The 18037-nt window shown below is 37.3% G+C and overlaps 2 protein-coding genes across 2 annotated transcripts; both read right to left on the bottom strand.

The window, feature by feature from the left end:
* Positions 1 to 943: 943 nt before the first annotated feature.
* On the bottom strand, positions 944 to 5018 carry LOC128609955 (uncharacterized). The gene is made up of 7 exons (XM_053628905.1): positions 4887 to 5018; positions 2326 to 2462; positions 2099 to 2203; positions 1964 to 2017; positions 1702 to 1857; positions 1194 to 1316; positions 944 to 1089 (listed from the first exon to the last, which is right to left on the bottom strand). Exons 1-7 carry the CDS (start codon positions 4891 to 4893, stop codon positions 1051 to 1053), a joined length of 621 nt encoding a protein of 206 aa, XP_053484880.1. The 5' UTR covers positions 4894 to 5018; the 3' UTR covers positions 944 to 1050.
* Positions 5019 to 11218: 6200 nt separating this feature from the next.
* cd68 (CD68 molecule) lies at positions 11219 to 17385 on the bottom strand. The gene is made up of 6 exons (XM_053628904.1): positions 17202 to 17385; positions 15609 to 16153; positions 15267 to 15383; positions 14537 to 14606; positions 13253 to 13423; positions 11219 to 12516 (listed from the first exon to the last, which is right to left on the bottom strand). Exons 1-6 carry the CDS (start codon positions 17251 to 17253, stop codon positions 12377 to 12379), a joined length of 1095 nt encoding a protein of 364 aa, XP_053484879.1. The 5' UTR covers positions 17254 to 17385; the 3' UTR covers positions 11219 to 12376.
* Positions 17386 to 18037: the final 652 nt, after the last annotated feature.

The following is an 18037-nucleotide window of genomic DNA, read 5'->3' as shown; positions in this document are numbered from 1 at the left end:
TAGTGCAATTCCAATTATTCAAGTATTAGATTTTTTAATGTAAATTCAGGAAATAGCCTGCTGTGGTATAAATGAATGCAAATCTAAACAATTTTGAAAAGAAATGTAGGCCTAATTATAACAAAGAACACGTTTGGTCTATGTACACGTTTTAAGTTATATTAAAAGACATAAGAAACACAACAAAAGAAAGTTCATACTATATTCCCTTTATTTTTTTCTGAGATGTTGTCCATTACTGAAGAAAAACAAAACATGATACTAAACATAGATATACCGCCATCTGCTGGGAAAAAAATCAGACAGCTTTTCAAGCATAATTTCATCAAGATAAATTCGACTTTATGTAAATTTGCACGTAAGGAAATAATAGAGATATGATATGATAAGATAAGATAAGATAAGATAAGATAATACTTTATAAATCCACAGGTGGAGAAGGTTATTTTAATGTTTTTTTTAAAAAATAAGGTGCTGTCAGCTTTTTCCCAACACCCTTCCACCCAACCTAATGTTTATTTATTATATCATAATTCCCTAAAATCTTTTTTGTCCAACTTACAGTATTACACAGACAATCATTATTGTCAGAAAAAAAGATTTGACAGCAAACAGCGTTTGTCTGTATAAACAAACATCAATACCTTCCACAGGTTTCATAAACATATCAGAAGAGACTCCGTATATTCATGAATATGAATGATTGTAAAATGACACAAAATACAATCAGGACTTTTCTGAGTGAAATTATATTAATTGAATACTGATCTTTTCAATAAGGTTATTTTAACACTTGACCAGATTATCATGTAACTCAGGTTGTACTGTGAACTTTAAGTGGGGTGGGTATATTATATATATATATATATATATATATATATATATATATATATATATATATATATATATATATATATATATATATATATATATATATAGAGAGAGAGAGAGAGAGAGAGAGAGAGAGAGAGAGAGCAATTGTGTGTGTTGTATATATATAATGCATGTGTGTAAAACAAAACTGTGGTTAAATGAGTTGTGACTCTGTCGTCACTGAGGACCTGGGGGTGCGTTCACCACAATAACAGGCTGAAAGAAGAAAAACCAGCAGAAATGAAATTAGCACATAGTGACACTGATATTGAGCTCTTATCAAGTTTGCAATAACAGGTGAGGAATTTCTGAGAGCTTACCACATTGCTCCTCGGGGAGCAGCACTGAATTACTTTGCAGCAGAAAGCAGCCAAGGTTGCAGAGAGAGCAATCTGAGTCAACTGCACCAGCATCTGTATTCCTATGATATGCTCACTGAGAGCCTGTGAGTAAGTAGAATAATTTAAGAATATGAGTCAACATTGTCTTTTTTATTACATACTAACCTTTTTCTTTTCTTTCTAAACAAAAGAAACAGTATGTGTATTCCCTCCTCACTGCTTCTGGGATAGGCCAAAAACCTATCCCAGATCAACCATGTCCAGGATAAAGCGATTACTGAAGATAAATAAATGAATTCATCTGGACTTTAGATTGTTTTGTTTGTCATTCTATTTCTCACAAACTAATAATGAAGTTAAGAGTAAAGTACACCAGTACATCATAAGCAATCTAAAAACAACTGCTTCAACACCACACACTTGTTATACATAATGTACAGCGTATTTATAGTAAATTTACAGATCTGGGCTATAAAAGCTGTCTTACCATCAGTCTGTCACACATGTTTTGTGATGTACCATTCTGGTAGTCAGTCCAGCAGTAGCGAAAGAAGGAAGGTCCTACTATTACAACCGAACTTATGAAAAAGTAGATCACTGACAGCACACACGCCACAACCTGCATCCCCAAGCAGGCCTTCAGCTGTCAGAGAGCAAGAGAAATTTTATTTATATGGAATAACTGTAAATTGTATATAATTGTAATATGTAATATGTAAAAGGTGCATGAAAGTTAGTTTTTTTCGTACTGTAGGAAGGTGAAGATTCCGTGCTGCTATTGCCACACTACCAGCTATTATGCTCTGCAGTATGAAAAGCAAATGTATACCATCACACATTGCATTAGAATTAAAATGACAAAAGTGTAATGGTTTAATTCTTACAGCTGAAGAAATGATAGCACGGATGATGGCTGTGGGGTGGTGTTGATCTCTCAAAGTCGCACCTAAGATACTCAAGAAAAAGAGACTCAGCATAATCTGTGTTACCTGTGAAAAACAGAATTGGATAAATTTCGCTTCTGTTTTGCAAAGTAACAGTCATTTCAAAAGGTGGTTAGCAATTTTTGTGTGTTTAAAGTGGTGAAAAGCATTCAGCTTTATCTACACACCCCTAAAGCTTTTGGTTCTGCCTCCAGGTACTTCTGGGTTTGATAGGGGTTTTTCTGAAACTTGACCTCCACTAGTGCTCCTGTTTCACTCCTTGTGTTGAGGGCACTAGGGACAATACTCTCCATCTCACCTTCTTCTGTGAAACATAAAATCAATGACACTAAGTAGAAGTCAGCAGCACAGTGCTCCGGTAGAAGTATAGTAAGAACCAAACTTTTGAGTTAAAAGCAATCTTTATTTACTTTTACTTTACAGATATTCAGTAATTATTCCATAACCAAAGTTATAGGGTGGTATAGTGGCACAGTGGGTATAGCGTTGCTGCCTCACAGCTCCAGGGTCCTCAGTCAATCTTGCGCTGGGTTACTAAATCGAGTTTCACATATTCTCCCTGTGTTTGTGTGGGCTTCCTCACAATGTCCCAAAACACGTAGGCAGCTTGGCTATTATAAGTTGCTCCTAGGTGTGAATGAGTGTTTGAACATGTTTGTAAGCTGGCGTCCCACCTGGAGTGATTTCAGCCACCTTGTGTCCAGTTTTGTTGTAACTCTGACCAGGATTAAGTGTTGACAGAAGACTTTATTAATTTAAAAAAAAATATCAAACAGTGCGTGATAAGATAGCAATACAAAACATTCCATTCAAAAGTTTGCATCTCTTTCTGAATTTGTTATAAATAGACATTTGTATGCCCAACATTTGCATTTAGAAATGCCTCCAACCTCCACCATCTGAACAGGTTTTGGATTCTGTCAGTTCTTTTCAACCTGCTTCAGACCCCCATGCGTTCTTCTTGACAGACAGTTCTTACTGAGAGATGTATTGGGGCTTCTGGTTGGGCATTAGTAGTTTTGGCAGTTAAGATACTGGACTCCTCCTTGGGAGGTTGTGAGTTCAAATCAAAGCAATGCCAAGCTGCCAATGATTGGCCCTTAAGCAAGGACCCTAACCCTCAACTGCTCAGTTGTGTAAATGAAATAAATGTTCTGTCAGAGTCCCAGCAAGCCTTTCTTTCAATATAGACCACAGTGGTGTTTGAAAGTTTGTGAACCCTTTAGAATTTTCTATATGGCTGCATAAATATGAAAAGGTTTTTACACAAGTTTTTAAAGTAGACAAAGAGAACCTAATTAGACAAAAGAGACAAATATATTATCCTTGGTCATTTTGCTTATTGAGGAATATTATCCAATATATCTATGCAGAGGCACCGCTAGGGTTTCTGGGGCCCCTGGCTAATTTGTACTCCGGGCCCCAGGCCCCCACCCCCCAATTATCTTATTGCCACGTGTATAAACAATCATTATCAATAAGCATAACAATTATTGCATATTCAATAAGAGGCAATACAGAACTAAATTTGAACAGTGTATTAAATTAACAGAAATTATGCACCAAATTTGGCATGCTTATGTCTGAGGACAATCTACGGTCGGCCAGTAAATTTGGCGCAGTTTTGCCACATGGTGGCGCTGTGATACTGAAAAAACCTGATATTGACTCTATCCATGGAACCGTTGATCCGAATGACTTCAAATTATGTGTCTTTGTCTTTGTCTCTGTCTCATTTGTCTCTGTCTCATTTGTCTTTGTCTCATTAGTCATCACTGTCTATGAGCACATTCACATATGTTAAAAAAACATGGCCGCCATCGGCCAATCAAATTTCAGTAGCAATTAGACGAGGTTACCAATGGCTGATCGGAACGAAACTTGATGGACCTATTTGACTCTTGGTCTAAGAGGTTTGTGCAAAGTTTTAAAGAAATTGGCCACTAGGTGGCGCTATCACAATTTTTGTTGCTGTTATCAGTTGTATATAACGCTGTGTTTTGAACAAACACAAGTACCATATATCAAATTATAGGCCTTCTCATTCTAAACATATTTGCCTCAAGAACTATTGGTATCTGTCAAACCTTTCGGTAAATAAAACAGGGTGCTCACTCACACCTGATTGTCATGCCTGACTCTAATTTCACCTTGAAATTAACCGCTAAACCTAGAGTTTTATATTTTGCCACTCACAGATATGTAATATTGGATCATTTTCCTCAATAAATAAATGACCAAGTATAATATTTTTGTCTCATTTATTTAATTGAGTTTTCTTTATCTAATTTTAGGGAAAATCTGATGATGTTTTAGGTCATATTTATGCAGGAATATAGAACATTCTAAAGGACTGTTGTCTCGTTGAAGGACAAGTATGTTTTAATCTTGTTTATTTTGAAGATTTAAAAAAATGCCTGGGTGCAAACTTTTGCACTTGACAGACAAACAGACAGACAGTCAGAGTTTTGCATGGTTGTGAACTTATATAATAAACTGATTCCACACTAAAATAATTTGAGCAGCGCTGTTTTCCCTCAACACCCCAGACCTCCATTACTGAACAAGTTCATTGTTAATGAAACTCTCTAAACTGTGAAATCGTCCCCAGCACTGCGTTACTGATTACAAAATGGCCTGCATGTCAGTCGCCTAACGGTCCAGATTCAACACACCGCGGTACAGCTAGCAAAAAGGAAATGCACTGCTTGGGAGATTGAGAACTTACCTGCCATATTTGCTTCTCCTGCGCTGTTAAATGAAGTTTATAGAGAAGACTGCTGTGTGTCCATGCATCGGATCTCTGCTTGTTTTTGGAGTCGCTGTTACTCAAGTTCCTCCCCGCGCTGAGGAATTTGACCCCGAAAAACATCTGGAGTGAGAGCACATCTGCAGGGTTCAAGCACAGCTCTGTTGTAGCACCGTGCGCCGTGAATACAGTGAACTAACTAAGATAAGCTTGTGCATTACTCTAGGGTTTTAAGATCAAATCCTCGGGTTGCCACAAGCTTCTAAATGAACAAATGTAAGGACACCCACGTTTTTCTTCTTTATATGTTAAGTTTTAACAGTTGGCATGAGAATAGATTAGTCCACAGGTTCTCAACCTTTTGTAACTAAAGCCCCTCCAAGCCTCCCTTATCATGTGCAGATCCCCCCAACCCCAAATTGGAGTAGACCAGGTATAATGATTATCTATCTATCTATCTATCCCTCTAATATATATATATAAATTTCTCAGCCGATACCAATAACCGATTATTCAGAGTGATACCGGTAGTTCTGCCTTTTATGCCTTCTTTTAAATTAATAATAATTAATTCCACAATTCTGAAAGAAATGCAAATAGAAACTTTATTCTCTCTATTTCAACAAGTTGATTCGCAGTGACTGGTAGCATAAACAGAAAATACATTACTCTAATTAACATTAACACATGAACTAAATTCTGAAGATTAAAGTAAGATTTCTTAACTTGTTGAATGTTATTAATTCATATTAACATTGACTGAATTCCAAAAAACCTCCTGTTAGGCTTCACATTCACTCACCACAAACAAAAGCATTTCTACTTCATCACTGAATATCAAACTGGTAACATGTAATATAAACTTTTTTATATATTAACTGGATATAAAATATACTACACTACAAATCAAAGTTTGCTACAACTCATTTGGACAAGCCTATGAAATACTGGGAGTGTAGTCTGGTCAGACGAGAGCAAAATCGAACCTTTTGGCTGTCATACTACACACCATGTTTGGAGAAGAAATGGCACCGCACATCACCCTAAAACACTGTACCAACAAAGAAGTTTGAAGGTGGAAGCATCATGGTCTGGGGCTGTTTTTCATCACATGGTACTTGCAGACTTCATATAATTGCAGGAACGATGAATGGAGCCCTTTACCAGGAGATTCTTGAGAAGAATCTGCTGCCATCCGCCAGGATGATGACGATGAGACGTGGGTGGACTTCCATACAGCAAAGAAAACTCTCAGTGGGTTTAAGAGAAAAAAAATCAAGGTGTTAGAATGGCCCAGTCAATAACCTGACTTGAATTCAGTTGAACAAGATTTAAAGACAGTATTTTTAGAAGAATGGAGCAAAATCACACCTGAAATGCGACTGATTAATTTCTTTATACAGGAAGCATCTTGACACTGTCATTACCAACAAAGGCTTCTCCACTAAGTATTAAATACATTTCAGTTAGTGTGTTCAATATTTTTTCCTCCGTGTCATTCCGCCTTATTACACATAACTTCATTTATGGACTTTAATGTTTGAATTCTTTATATTTCCGGATTTCTTAAGTTAATAATGATGTCTGGTGAAAATTTCATGTGCATAACCTCATTGGAAATATATTTACTGAAAAAAATGTTGACGAGGATTATTTCCCCCACTGTACATGTTATAGTTAAAGTGGCCTATAGTATATTATAATCTATAACTATCATCTGTAAATGATAAACATATCAAATGAGATGTTGATGTGCATTTACTTGGCTGTCACTAATGCTTTCAGTCATCAATTATGAGGATTTCTCATGAGCTTGAATATTATGTATAATACTGTCTAAGCAGCTGTAATCTGACACTTTTTAAAAAGCATACAGTGATTTGATGTGAATTGGGTAGACTATGTTAATATATGTTTAAATGTTGCCATTCTTGATCGGATGGCCTTCTTAGTCCTTACATAGGTTAAAACACCTGGTGTTATGACATCAGAACCACATTAAAGGACTTTGTTTGTGTACAGAATTAATTTGTACACAACAATGAATCATTGTTTGAGATTTAAAGAATTCATTATTTATTTACTGGTTAAAAATAATTAGCCTTAGGGGTGGCACAGCGGCACAGTGAGTCATGCTGCTGCCTCCCAGCTCCAGCGTCCCTGAGCTCGGGTTACTGACTGTATGGAGTTTGGCATGTTCTCTCCAATTCTGTGTGTTTCCTGTATGGGTTGGGTAAAATCCCAAATCCTCATCAATCAACAGTCTTTTTTTGGTTTGTCTTTCCGTTTCTCACAAACTAGTAAGTGTTTATTACACCAGTAGATCTCTAAGCAATCTAAAAAACAGCTTCAACACCACACACTTATACATAAAATGTACATTATATTTATAGATCTGGGCTATAAAAGCTGTCTTACCCGCAGTCTGTCACACATGTTGTTTTGTGATGTGCCATTCTGGTAGGTGTCCAAGCAGTGGTAAATCATAGGATGTGCTACCAATACACTCATGCTGATGATAAAGCACATCACTGACAACACACACACCACAACCTGCATGCCCAAGCAGGCCTTCAGCTGTCAGAGAGCAAGAGAAATTTTATTTATATGAAATAACTGTATATTGTGGACTAATTGTAATATGTAAAGGTGCATGCCATGCATATGCATAGTATCACACATTACATTAGAATTAAAATAATAAAAGTGCAATGGTTTAATGCTTAAAAATGAAGAAAAGATGATGACTGTGGGCTGGTATTGAAAATGTCCCAAAATCACACCTAAGATACTCCAAAAAAAGAGACTCAACATAATCTGTTACCTTTAAAAAACAGAATTGGATCAATTTAGCATCTGTTTTGCAAAGTAACAGTCAAAAAGTGTCAGTCAGTTTCAAAAACTGGTGAGCAATTTTTATGTGTTTTAAGTGGTTTTATCTACACACCCCTAAAGCTTTTGGTTCTGCCTCCAGGTACTTCTGGGTTTGATGGGGGTTTTTCTGAAACTTGACCTCCACTAGTGCTCCTGTTTCACTCCTTGTGTTGAGGGCACTAGGGACAATACTCTCCATCTCACCTTCTTCTGTGAAACATAAAATCAATGACACTAAGTAGAAGTCAGCAACACAGTGCTCCGGTAGAAGTATTGTAAGAACCAAACTGTTGAGTTAAAAGCAATCTTTATTAACTTTTACTTTACAGATATTCAGTAATTATTCCATAACCAAAGTTATAGGGTTATATAGTGGCACAGTGGGTATAGCGTTGCTGCCTCACAGCTCCAGGGTCCTCAGTTCAATCTTGCGCTGGGTTACTAAATCGAGTTTCACATATTCTCCCTGTGTTTGTGTGGGCTTCCTCACAGTGTCCCAAAACATGTAAGCAGTAACCCTCAACTACTCAGTTGTGTAAATGAAATAAATGTTCTGTCAGAGTCCCAGCAAGCCTTTCTTTCAAACTAGACCACAGTGGTGCTTGAAAGTTTGTGAACCCTTTTTCTATATAATACCGGCCGAATACCGAACACGTTTTTTCGCGTTTCTTCCATTTATTTTGCCATTTTTTTCACCACTGCATAAATTAAATAGTCAAAATGTGCTTTTTACTATTTTGTCTTGCTTTTCAAAGAAAAGATCAATTTCAAAAACTACAATTTCAAAATATTTATTTAACACTGAACATTTTTTTTTCATTCCAGCAGGCATAGGCTACCAACAAGGCGCAATATGACTTTAAATAAATAAATGAGTAAAATAAAAATATTTTTATGTGGTCATCTTTGAGCCCCCCTTGAATAGCCTATGTTAGGCCTATAACTGACTGCTGAAAGAATGTAACACTCTGTAGCCTACAACGAAAATGTGCATTAAAAAGTGCATTGACAAGAGTGCAAAAAATGGTTATATTCGGTTACATACGGCAGATTATATTGGGGATATATACCGCTCACGTCCCTGTACACCTCACGGAGTATTATAGTAGATATAGTATAGTTAGATACGTTGTTAATGTTATGTTCTTTGATAGATTTAGTCCCAAATATAATCAGCGTTAAGCGCTGGCAGCTGAAAACAATACAGCCACACCCCCGAACAACAATCAATGACAAAACAGGGAGGAGACAGAACAGAAACAAAACAAACGCACGTGTCCACAGTAAACAATGTCACGGTTGTCAACATCCGAAGAGCATGCGCTCACTGAGCACTCGTGCACGTAGCTCGTATATGCGTGCACCCCCTCATCTCTCCGCGTCTCACTCTGGTTGCTAGGCTATTTGGTCACGTCATCAAACACGTCATTGTTCGGTCAAATTTATTCTGCCTTTTCACTTATTCGGCCGAACACCGAAAGTGCTTTTTTTGCTATTTTCGGCTGAATAATTTCAGTTGCCAAACATTCGGTGCATCCCTATTTTCTAAAGCTTACTTTCTGCATCAGAAAACTCAGTCACCTCCTCCTCACCAATTTCAGATCTTCTTCAGATCTTATTCCTGACACGGTGTTTGTTTCTGACACAGAAGGGATAGTTTATAGTTCTAGGAATAGCTTGTAAAAGAACAATGAAAGTAGAAGTCAGCAACACAGTGCTCAGGTAGAAGTATTTGAAGAAACAAATTGCAGTCTTTAAAAAAAAAAATCAATCTGTAATAATATTTATTTTATGTTCTGAATTTTGATGTTTCATGCACATTTTGTAAGTGAGTTTAAAAAATTAAACATTTTATTAATTGGTTGCAGGCTACTGTATAACTGCAAGGAGCAAAAAAAAAAAACTTATGGTAGCACTAAGTTCTAGTCTTTCAGTGTCTCATTGTCAAGCTTTTGTTGTTGTAAATGTCATTTGTTGTCATGTGTGCTACAGTATCGTTCATAACCTGTATGTTCTTTGCTTTGTATCCACAGTTCACATTTTCCAATGGTTCACTGGTTCGTGTTTTCACATCTTTAACTGTTCTGTTTGCACTTTACTTGATAAATTATCTGTACTTGCACCTGCTTTCGCCCACACGTGACAGAAAGCTTGGCCTAACATGGATGCAGCAGATTTTTATCAACGTCCAAGAAGCCCTCCTCAAGAAGAACCGCCTGATGTGGGAGCAACAGTTAACGTGAGGGAAGGAATGGATTTTTTAACCAGTAAAGGGGTTGAAACTGAAACTCTAACATCCTCTCATGCTGAGCAGGAAAATAAGGTGTGTAAATGAATATATGTGTTCCAAGTTACGTGTACATGATATGAGCAGAGCTAATGAACAGCTAATGTACTTTGAATTGCACTGTAGCAGCTAAACCCATACAATGATAGCTTAGTTGGGGAGCATATCTATGTTCCCAGTGTCCTATGGTCAGCAGATTTATATGGCACATAATGAACACAGTGTGATTTAAAGCTGGAGTTAGGCTTTAGCATAAGTGAGAGCTGGGACATGTCTCAACATTAACATTTTGTTCCTTTTATGACTGTTTACTGATTTATAGGCTACAGTGCGGCATTTCTTCAGTTTAGAGTATACATTTCTCTATTGTTCATACATAGAGTTGAAATGTATGAATGTAGACTAATAGCAATTTTAGAGCAGCACAAATGAGGGTTCAGCATGAATTTTCATAGATTTCAAGTGTGGAGGAAGGATGGACTTTAAACTAATGCACATTATTTATTTACATTTTATTTGCATAGCACTTTTAACAATGGATATTGGGTCCTATATGCCCCAGTTCAATATTCTGTTATCACACGGTCCAGATTCAACAGACCATGGTACAGTTAGCAAAAAGGAAATGCACTGCTTGGAAATTTGAGAACTTGCCTGTCATATTTGCTTCTCCTGTGCTGTTAAATGAAGTTTATTGAGAAGAGTTGGTTTCAGAGTCACTGTTACTCAGTTCCACCCTGAAAAACATCTGGAATAAGAGTACATCTGCAGGATTTAAACAACTATATGATGCTATACATTGCTACTTAAATAAAATGCAATTGTGCATTAGGAAGGAACATATTTTAAGGTCAAATCCCAGGGCTGCCACAGAGGCAGGGTTGGATCTGTTCAACACCATGCTAGGGTTGTGTTTGGAATTGTATTATTATTAATAATAATAATAATAATAATAATAATAATAATAATAATCCTTCCACACATTTTAATGTTTAAATAGATTGCTGCGTCATTTTGTAAAATCTGAACTGAAAAAAATAAATAAAAAAACAATTCTAATAATGAAGATATTTCATCTATGTACAAGATTTAGGCTATATGAAAAGACAATGTGGATCTGTTCTTTCACAATATTCACACACACACACAGTTCACAGAACATTCCCTTTATTCTCTCCCAGCTGCTGTCTATTCTTGGAAAAGACATAATGCTAAACAGATACATCAGCAACCGTTGGGCTGTCAACCAGACAGCTGTACATGCACAAGGTACAAGCACAAATTTCCTCAAGCTAAATTTGAACATAACTAGAGATAGCCAGGTTGAACATTCAAAAATAAGGTGCTATCAGTTCTGCTCCAATACCCCCCCCCCACTCGAACCTGTTTATTTTATTACCATAAATCCCTAAAATCCTTTTTGTTCAATTTACAGCCTTACATAGAGAATCATTATTCTGAAAAACAGACTTGATCAAGACAGCAAACATCATTTGCAATGTACATACAAACATCAAAACATTCCCTTATAACCTTAATTCTCATTTCAGTGCATAGGATTTAGAAACAGAAGAGACTGGACTTGTTTTCTACAGAAATTAGGAGACTGACAATTATTCTGGTTAATGAGGTCATTTGCATCTCATATTCTCACCTGGTAAGTCACTGAACTAGGATGAACCTAATCTGGGCAAGAGGAAAGGTTTTATATAAAGATTAGTTATATTATTTCATAGGCCAATTAGAATATTTATGAGATCCAGCTGTCACTGTGGAAATCATAACTACTGGATTTAAGTCAAAGATATTTTAGTAGAGGCATCATGTCCTGAATAGAGTGTCATCTTGACCAAACAGCTGGACATGGATATGATTTAAGACACTTGAGAGCAGCGATGATGGCGCAAGACAACAGTTTGAACTCGTATTCAGGAATTAAGGGGGGGAATATATATAGTATTAAGATAAGAAAATGCTATGACATGAGTATAATGTGTGCATAAAGCATACAGTAATGTGGAAAGTGAAACCCAGCTTTGTTTCATTTTTGAAATCAATACTAAAATATGCATTTCTGATGTCAGAACTTTAATTGTTGTATTGTGTGCCCTACAAAAGGAGCAGCAGCAGATGCTTGGATTAAATGTCAGTGTTTTTTTTTTTTTGTTTGTTTTTTTGTTTTTTTTTGAGAGCAAACCTCAACAGAACACATCTAAAAGCAAGGTCTGCTTCATAAAATCATCCAAGTGCATCATGCTACATTTTACTTGCACAGATGATGGTGCTGTCCTTTTATGGATTCTCCCCATCAGAGAGTCTGGTAACCATCTGTTCTCTTCCTCCTACTGATTAGATAAGCCACGACTACGATGATGATGAGGATGAGCAGCACCACACCTACGCCAATGGCCACTCTGTAATCCGGCTGGTCAGCCTTGCACAGGTCAACTACAGTAACAGACAAACAGATGCCTGATTACTCAAATCCAAGCACAAAACAGAACAATAACTTGCAAACAGGAACAACCTGGTTATTTTAGTTATAAATGAACAGAATATTTTAGCTGGAAGCCCTCCTTCAGTGGGACACTTGTCACTTCTGTCCAAAACATACTGTTTCTCAAGAAACTATCTTTTAGATAAACAGTACTTACAGCAGGCCTTGTGCAGGATTAGGATATGAATGAATTCAAAGCAAGTATTTTGCTACTATCCTTTTCAACAATGAATTTGAAGGATTCTGGAGGGATATCATAAAACTAGGTATAACTAAAGGCACTTATGCATAACGAAGAAAGTGGAACACGACAGGAGCTTGGATACTTTAAGCTGACAAGTTCCTTTAATGACAGATAATTAAATCCAAAATACAAGTTGGGCATTACTAATTAGAAATATTTGGGGGGGGGGGGGATTTGAGTTGAGGCAGTATGATACTGCCTCAAAACTGCAAGAGTATTGGCCTTTGCAGGAATCAGCAGCGGCATCACACAACGTACTGAACATTTTACTAATGTTTTAGTAACATTTACATCTTACCTAACCAGGCTCCAGATAAGGTGAAAAGCACAAAGGCTTCCTGGCAGCCTTTTCCCAAACATGTTTTACTTCTGTACACAGACTTTCTTAAATCATGTCCAGTAGATACATTATAATATGTAAACAATGATGAAATGCTACTCACTGGGACCAAACTGGTTCTTGGTGAAATTGAAGGATTGCATCCTGTCCTGACTGAACTCCAGGTAGGTACCATTACCCATGAAGACTGACTCAGACTTGCAAGAATAGGAGTGACCCGTTGCCATGGTGAAAAGCTGCACCGAATTATTATTCGCCACCACAGGTGTCAAAACTTGGGGAAAACAAGAACCTCAATCATTGAATGTAGTCAAAATCACATGAGTGCTCTAGATTTAATTCAGCATATCACATTGAAGCTTGTCTGAGATTCAGACCTCTGATCCGTTTTTGTAATTTTCCACCAACAATAATGAAACTGCAACTTGCACAATACATGCCTGATTTCAGATACATTATTTCTACAAGTTAATCAAATCTACTTTATACCAGTGTTTCCTTAAAATGCAGTGCATGTTGTGTTACAGTAAACATGACACTGACCTCACAGCTCTTGAAAACCTCTTTAGGGGCAGCTTAACTGGTTAAACAGCATAGCACTTCTTGAGAAATTCACTGTGCAATGCTTCAAATAGAGTTAAATGCAAAATAACTGCCCTAAAATATCCTGCAACAATTTACTATGCTGCACAGCAAAATGCAGGTCATACAAGTCCAATTCACCTTGAGTCTTAACTGCCCCCCCACATAGATAAAATCCCATACTTTTTTTTTTTTTTTCTTAAATGTTACCTTTCCAAGCACCCAAAACGTAGTGTTAGAATAACTGAAGTGTTAGAGAGAGATTATATATATATATATATATATATATATATATATATATATATCTCTCTCTCTCTCTCTCTCTCTCTCTCTCTCACACACACAACAAAGTTACTTATTAGCTGGAAATGCAAGACAATGAAGTTCAGCAAGACTGGTGCAATAAATTGGCTTGTGTTTAGTGCATCGATTGTTTCCTGCTTATCTACTGCAGGGAAGCAAAGTTCACATACTAGAAAAAGCAAGCATGATCCAATTTAAGAGCATAGAGACTAACTGCTAGACAAGACTGCTGATGGTCATCTCTTTCTGGCATCATATGACCAGAAAACATGGTGGCATAGTATGAGCAAGCAACAAGTCACTACAACAAGGAACATTTACGATCAAAGGCCCTGTATACTGAGGTAAATACACATTGAAAAGTTATTAAAGTACTGTTTTGGGTTATCCAAAATTCATGTAGGAGGAAATTAACAAAACCACAAGTAACCATGCAAAACATACAAAGCTGAGGCTTTGCATTATAACCATGTTGTTAGAACTGAAAGGATGTTGCACCTACCTCCAGCCTTGAAGGCATATTTCAGGTTGACAGCCACAGCGTTGACAGAGACCATGTTTGTGGTGTCATTCTTTAAAAATAAAAGGAGTAATATGCGAGTGAGCACAATCATGCAGACCCCAGAAAAAATATGCACGTGCACACACCAACAGGGATGTGAATCAGATGATTATTCACACCAGAAAAGTACTTCATACTACATGTGACTCTGGCTTGTTTATCTGATACATAACTCCTCTAAAAGGCAAACTATAAGGCCATGTATTTTAAGAACAGAGTTTTATATCAAACTAATTGTGTACATGAGTAGAATTCAGGAAGTGATATTTTGCTCAAAATTACTGGGGAAAAAGACAAACAAAAAACCACCACACATAATCCTTATATCATAACATGCATTATCGTAACGCAAGTAGCAAATAAATAGCACTGCATCAGCCTACTTCCTTTTCCAGTTCAGCTTCCTTTTTATACTGCAGTATGCATCAGCAACCAATATATACTCAGACCTGCATGCAAGTTGAGTTGTGCCTTCTCATTCTGTTCTATTCAACAGATTCATTTATTTTTTGCCTATTGAGAAAATGGGTAACTATACAAAACTTAAGCCAAACAGTTTAAACAAATCAGTCCTGTTTAATCAATCAGATTTAAAACCGTTACTTTGTGAGGAAGATTTATATCATGTAGCCGAATACAAAACACCACCATTAAAATGGACTCAACATACCTTGAAGAAGTTCATAGAGATGTATCCCTCTGTGAAAGTAATTTTGAGACTAGCAGTATTGCTTTCACATTTGCCAGTGCCTTTAGCACTTTCTGGAACAATATAGGTGCCAGCTGCCTGCAAAATGGATTAATAAAAAGAAATAAGATTAAAGTGTATTTGATTGTAATATTTAAAGACTGTTATCCTTACTGACACTAAGGTGTCAGGATCCAAACATATCAAGGCAAAAAGTTATGGCACTTCATTATTAAAGAAGTGTTGATATTTGAGGGTATAACAATCACAAAAAGTAGTAGTAGTAAAACAAAGTTGACCATCAATATAGGCAAGTTTCCTTACCTGACTGTTGTTGACATGGACCTGGATTACCGCCTGGACCATAATGCACAGCTTGTTTCCATCCAGCACGGTGTAGTTGCCCTTTGTGACATTGGTTTTTGGAGTTGGTGCAGGTGTAGTAGGATAAGGAGTGGTTGTATTGTGGGGAGTTGGAGGAACAGTAGTTACGTTTGCTGTTGTATTGTGGGGAGTTGGAGGAACAGTAGTTACGTTTGCTGTTGTATTGTGGGGAGTTGGAGGAACAGTAGTTACGTTTGCTGTTGTATTGTGGGGAGTTGGGGGAACAGTAGTTACGTTTGCTGTTGTATTGTGGGGAGTTGGAGGAACAGTAGTTACGTTTGCTGTTGTATTGTGGGGAGTTGGAGGAACAGTAGTTACGTTTGCTGTTGTATTGTGGGGAGTTGGAGGAACAGTAGTTGTGTTGGTATGGGAAGTTGTTGTTTTTGGAGTGGTGGTGGTCAGCGGTGTGGTGACAAACGGAGCAGGAGGAATCAAGCTGGCAACCGGCTTAGGCCGTCGAGCATTTTCCTCAGCTAAAGTGAAAGCTGAGGAATGTGAAGAGAGTGGGTTAAGGCTTTCTTTGCATGTATATAAAGCAAAAAACACAGATAGAACAAAATCAACACTACATTGCACACGTCAGTGTTGAAACACATCATGAGACACCAAAAGTCATGTGCCACCATTTGCCTAGGCAGTGAAATGTATCTGATACAGCTTTATTAGTCATGTTTGGTTGTTTGTGTGTTTAATCCATATTTTCTGTTATGTAGAAACGTTTAACACCTGTCGACAAATCGACGTATAACATGTAGGCCTGTAGCTTTTAATGTCGAAGCTGTATCACGTGAGAAGGTAACACATGACCTATCGAAACTTTCATGGTAGACGTTTCGAACACGTTTCCTGATTTTTTTTTTTAATAAACAAACTACATAAACACTCAAATAATAAACTAATAAATAAAATGGTTCATTGCAGGTGATTAGGTATTTTGCAGGCTATAACATACAACTTGTGTCTCTTAACGGTTTGTACAGAACCCAGGAAGGAAACCCCCTTGAACAGTTCAGGGCTGCTGTAAAATTCTCCGCTTGTTGTCTTAATGCACCGAAGCGTTTAATATGGCTCTCATGAAGAACCAACAAAACGGCGCTTTTCACTCCTTCTCTTGTTCTGAGGTTGTGGGTAAAATTAACGAAGTACAAAAGCAGCCCTAATGACATTTTCCTTTCCATTTAAGAAGCTCATCCCCATGTTACATTTAAGATTAAAAACTAGCAAGGAGGCATTTTGATGCTAAAACATGGCAGAATTGCCATTTTTCGGTTGATTTCAGACATAAAACAAATATTCACAGGCAGGTTAGGACACAGTCACGTTACACCTTCACCGCCTCTCTTTATCAAGCGAACCTACTTCAACTTGTTTTGTGTAAAGAGTCACACACATCCGGTTTCTTTTAGAAACGTTTAAGAGAAGAAAATTAATCTGGGGAGGGGAAGGGAAGAGGGAAAAAAAGCGCCATGATTTAATCCTTGGGGGAAGATTAGGATTTTATAACTGGTTATTAAATATAGCGTAAATATCTACCTGTCGCCAGCACGAAGACAGCCACCATCAATCCGTGTCTCATTTCTGCCATTGCTACCTGTGGTAAAGTCTGCTGTTTTCCAATAAAGTCTTCGTGTAGTTTTACAGAGAAGATAGAAGATGAGTCGGGGCTTTAAGCTCCTGCGTCCTCTGCTCAACTGTCAGAAACGAAACTAGAACGAATAAGGAAGTAAGATGATCACGTTACAGACCGGAATTGCAACAAACCGAGTTCAACTCATGGCTTTCTGACGCGATGTTAAAAGTTTTTGTCTTTCATACCATTCCAGGGAAATCGAAAGCTACTCGCTTACCTTACAAGATCAGTAAATTTAAGCTCGATTTCAACTACCTTGTGTTTTAGGAATGACATTCACGGTTTTATCACCCCCCCCCCTCCTTTAGGCTATTTGGCTGTTGCACACCTGGTTCAAATCAATCCTCAAAGCAGATAATTACACCACAATTTGTTATTTGGGCCTGTTTCTCAATGCAGTTAATCTGGTCCACATCTGAGTTTTTCTGACCTGTTCGTGCCTGTCCAAACAAGCCAAATTGAGGAGGAAAAAACACATGGTTTGAAATAACTGAACCAGTTAATGTAGGTGTGACAGCACAGGGTGTCTTAAAGCTGCTGTAAGCAATCTTAGCCGTCTTTGATAACTGGCCAAACACATTCGTTAATCTTGTTCCCTCCATCTAAGTCACCTTTAGATGGAGGACACCCTAGTATTTTGTATTGTGTTGCATTTTATTGTAGGCTATTTACTAAGCTTTGTATAAGTGTGCTCAAAAAGATTCTAATATAACTTAGTTTTATTCTTCCATCCATCCAT

The sequence above is a fragment of the Ictalurus furcatus genome, chromosome 7 (genome assembly GCF_023375685.1).
Source record: "Ictalurus furcatus strain D&B chromosome 7, Billie_1.0, whole genome shotgun sequence".
NCBI lineage: Eukaryota > Metazoa > Chordata > Actinopteri > Siluriformes > Ictaluridae > Ictalurus > Ictalurus furcatus.
Note: the sequence above shows the minus strand (reverse complement) of the source record. Positions and strands in the feature narration are given on the sequence as shown.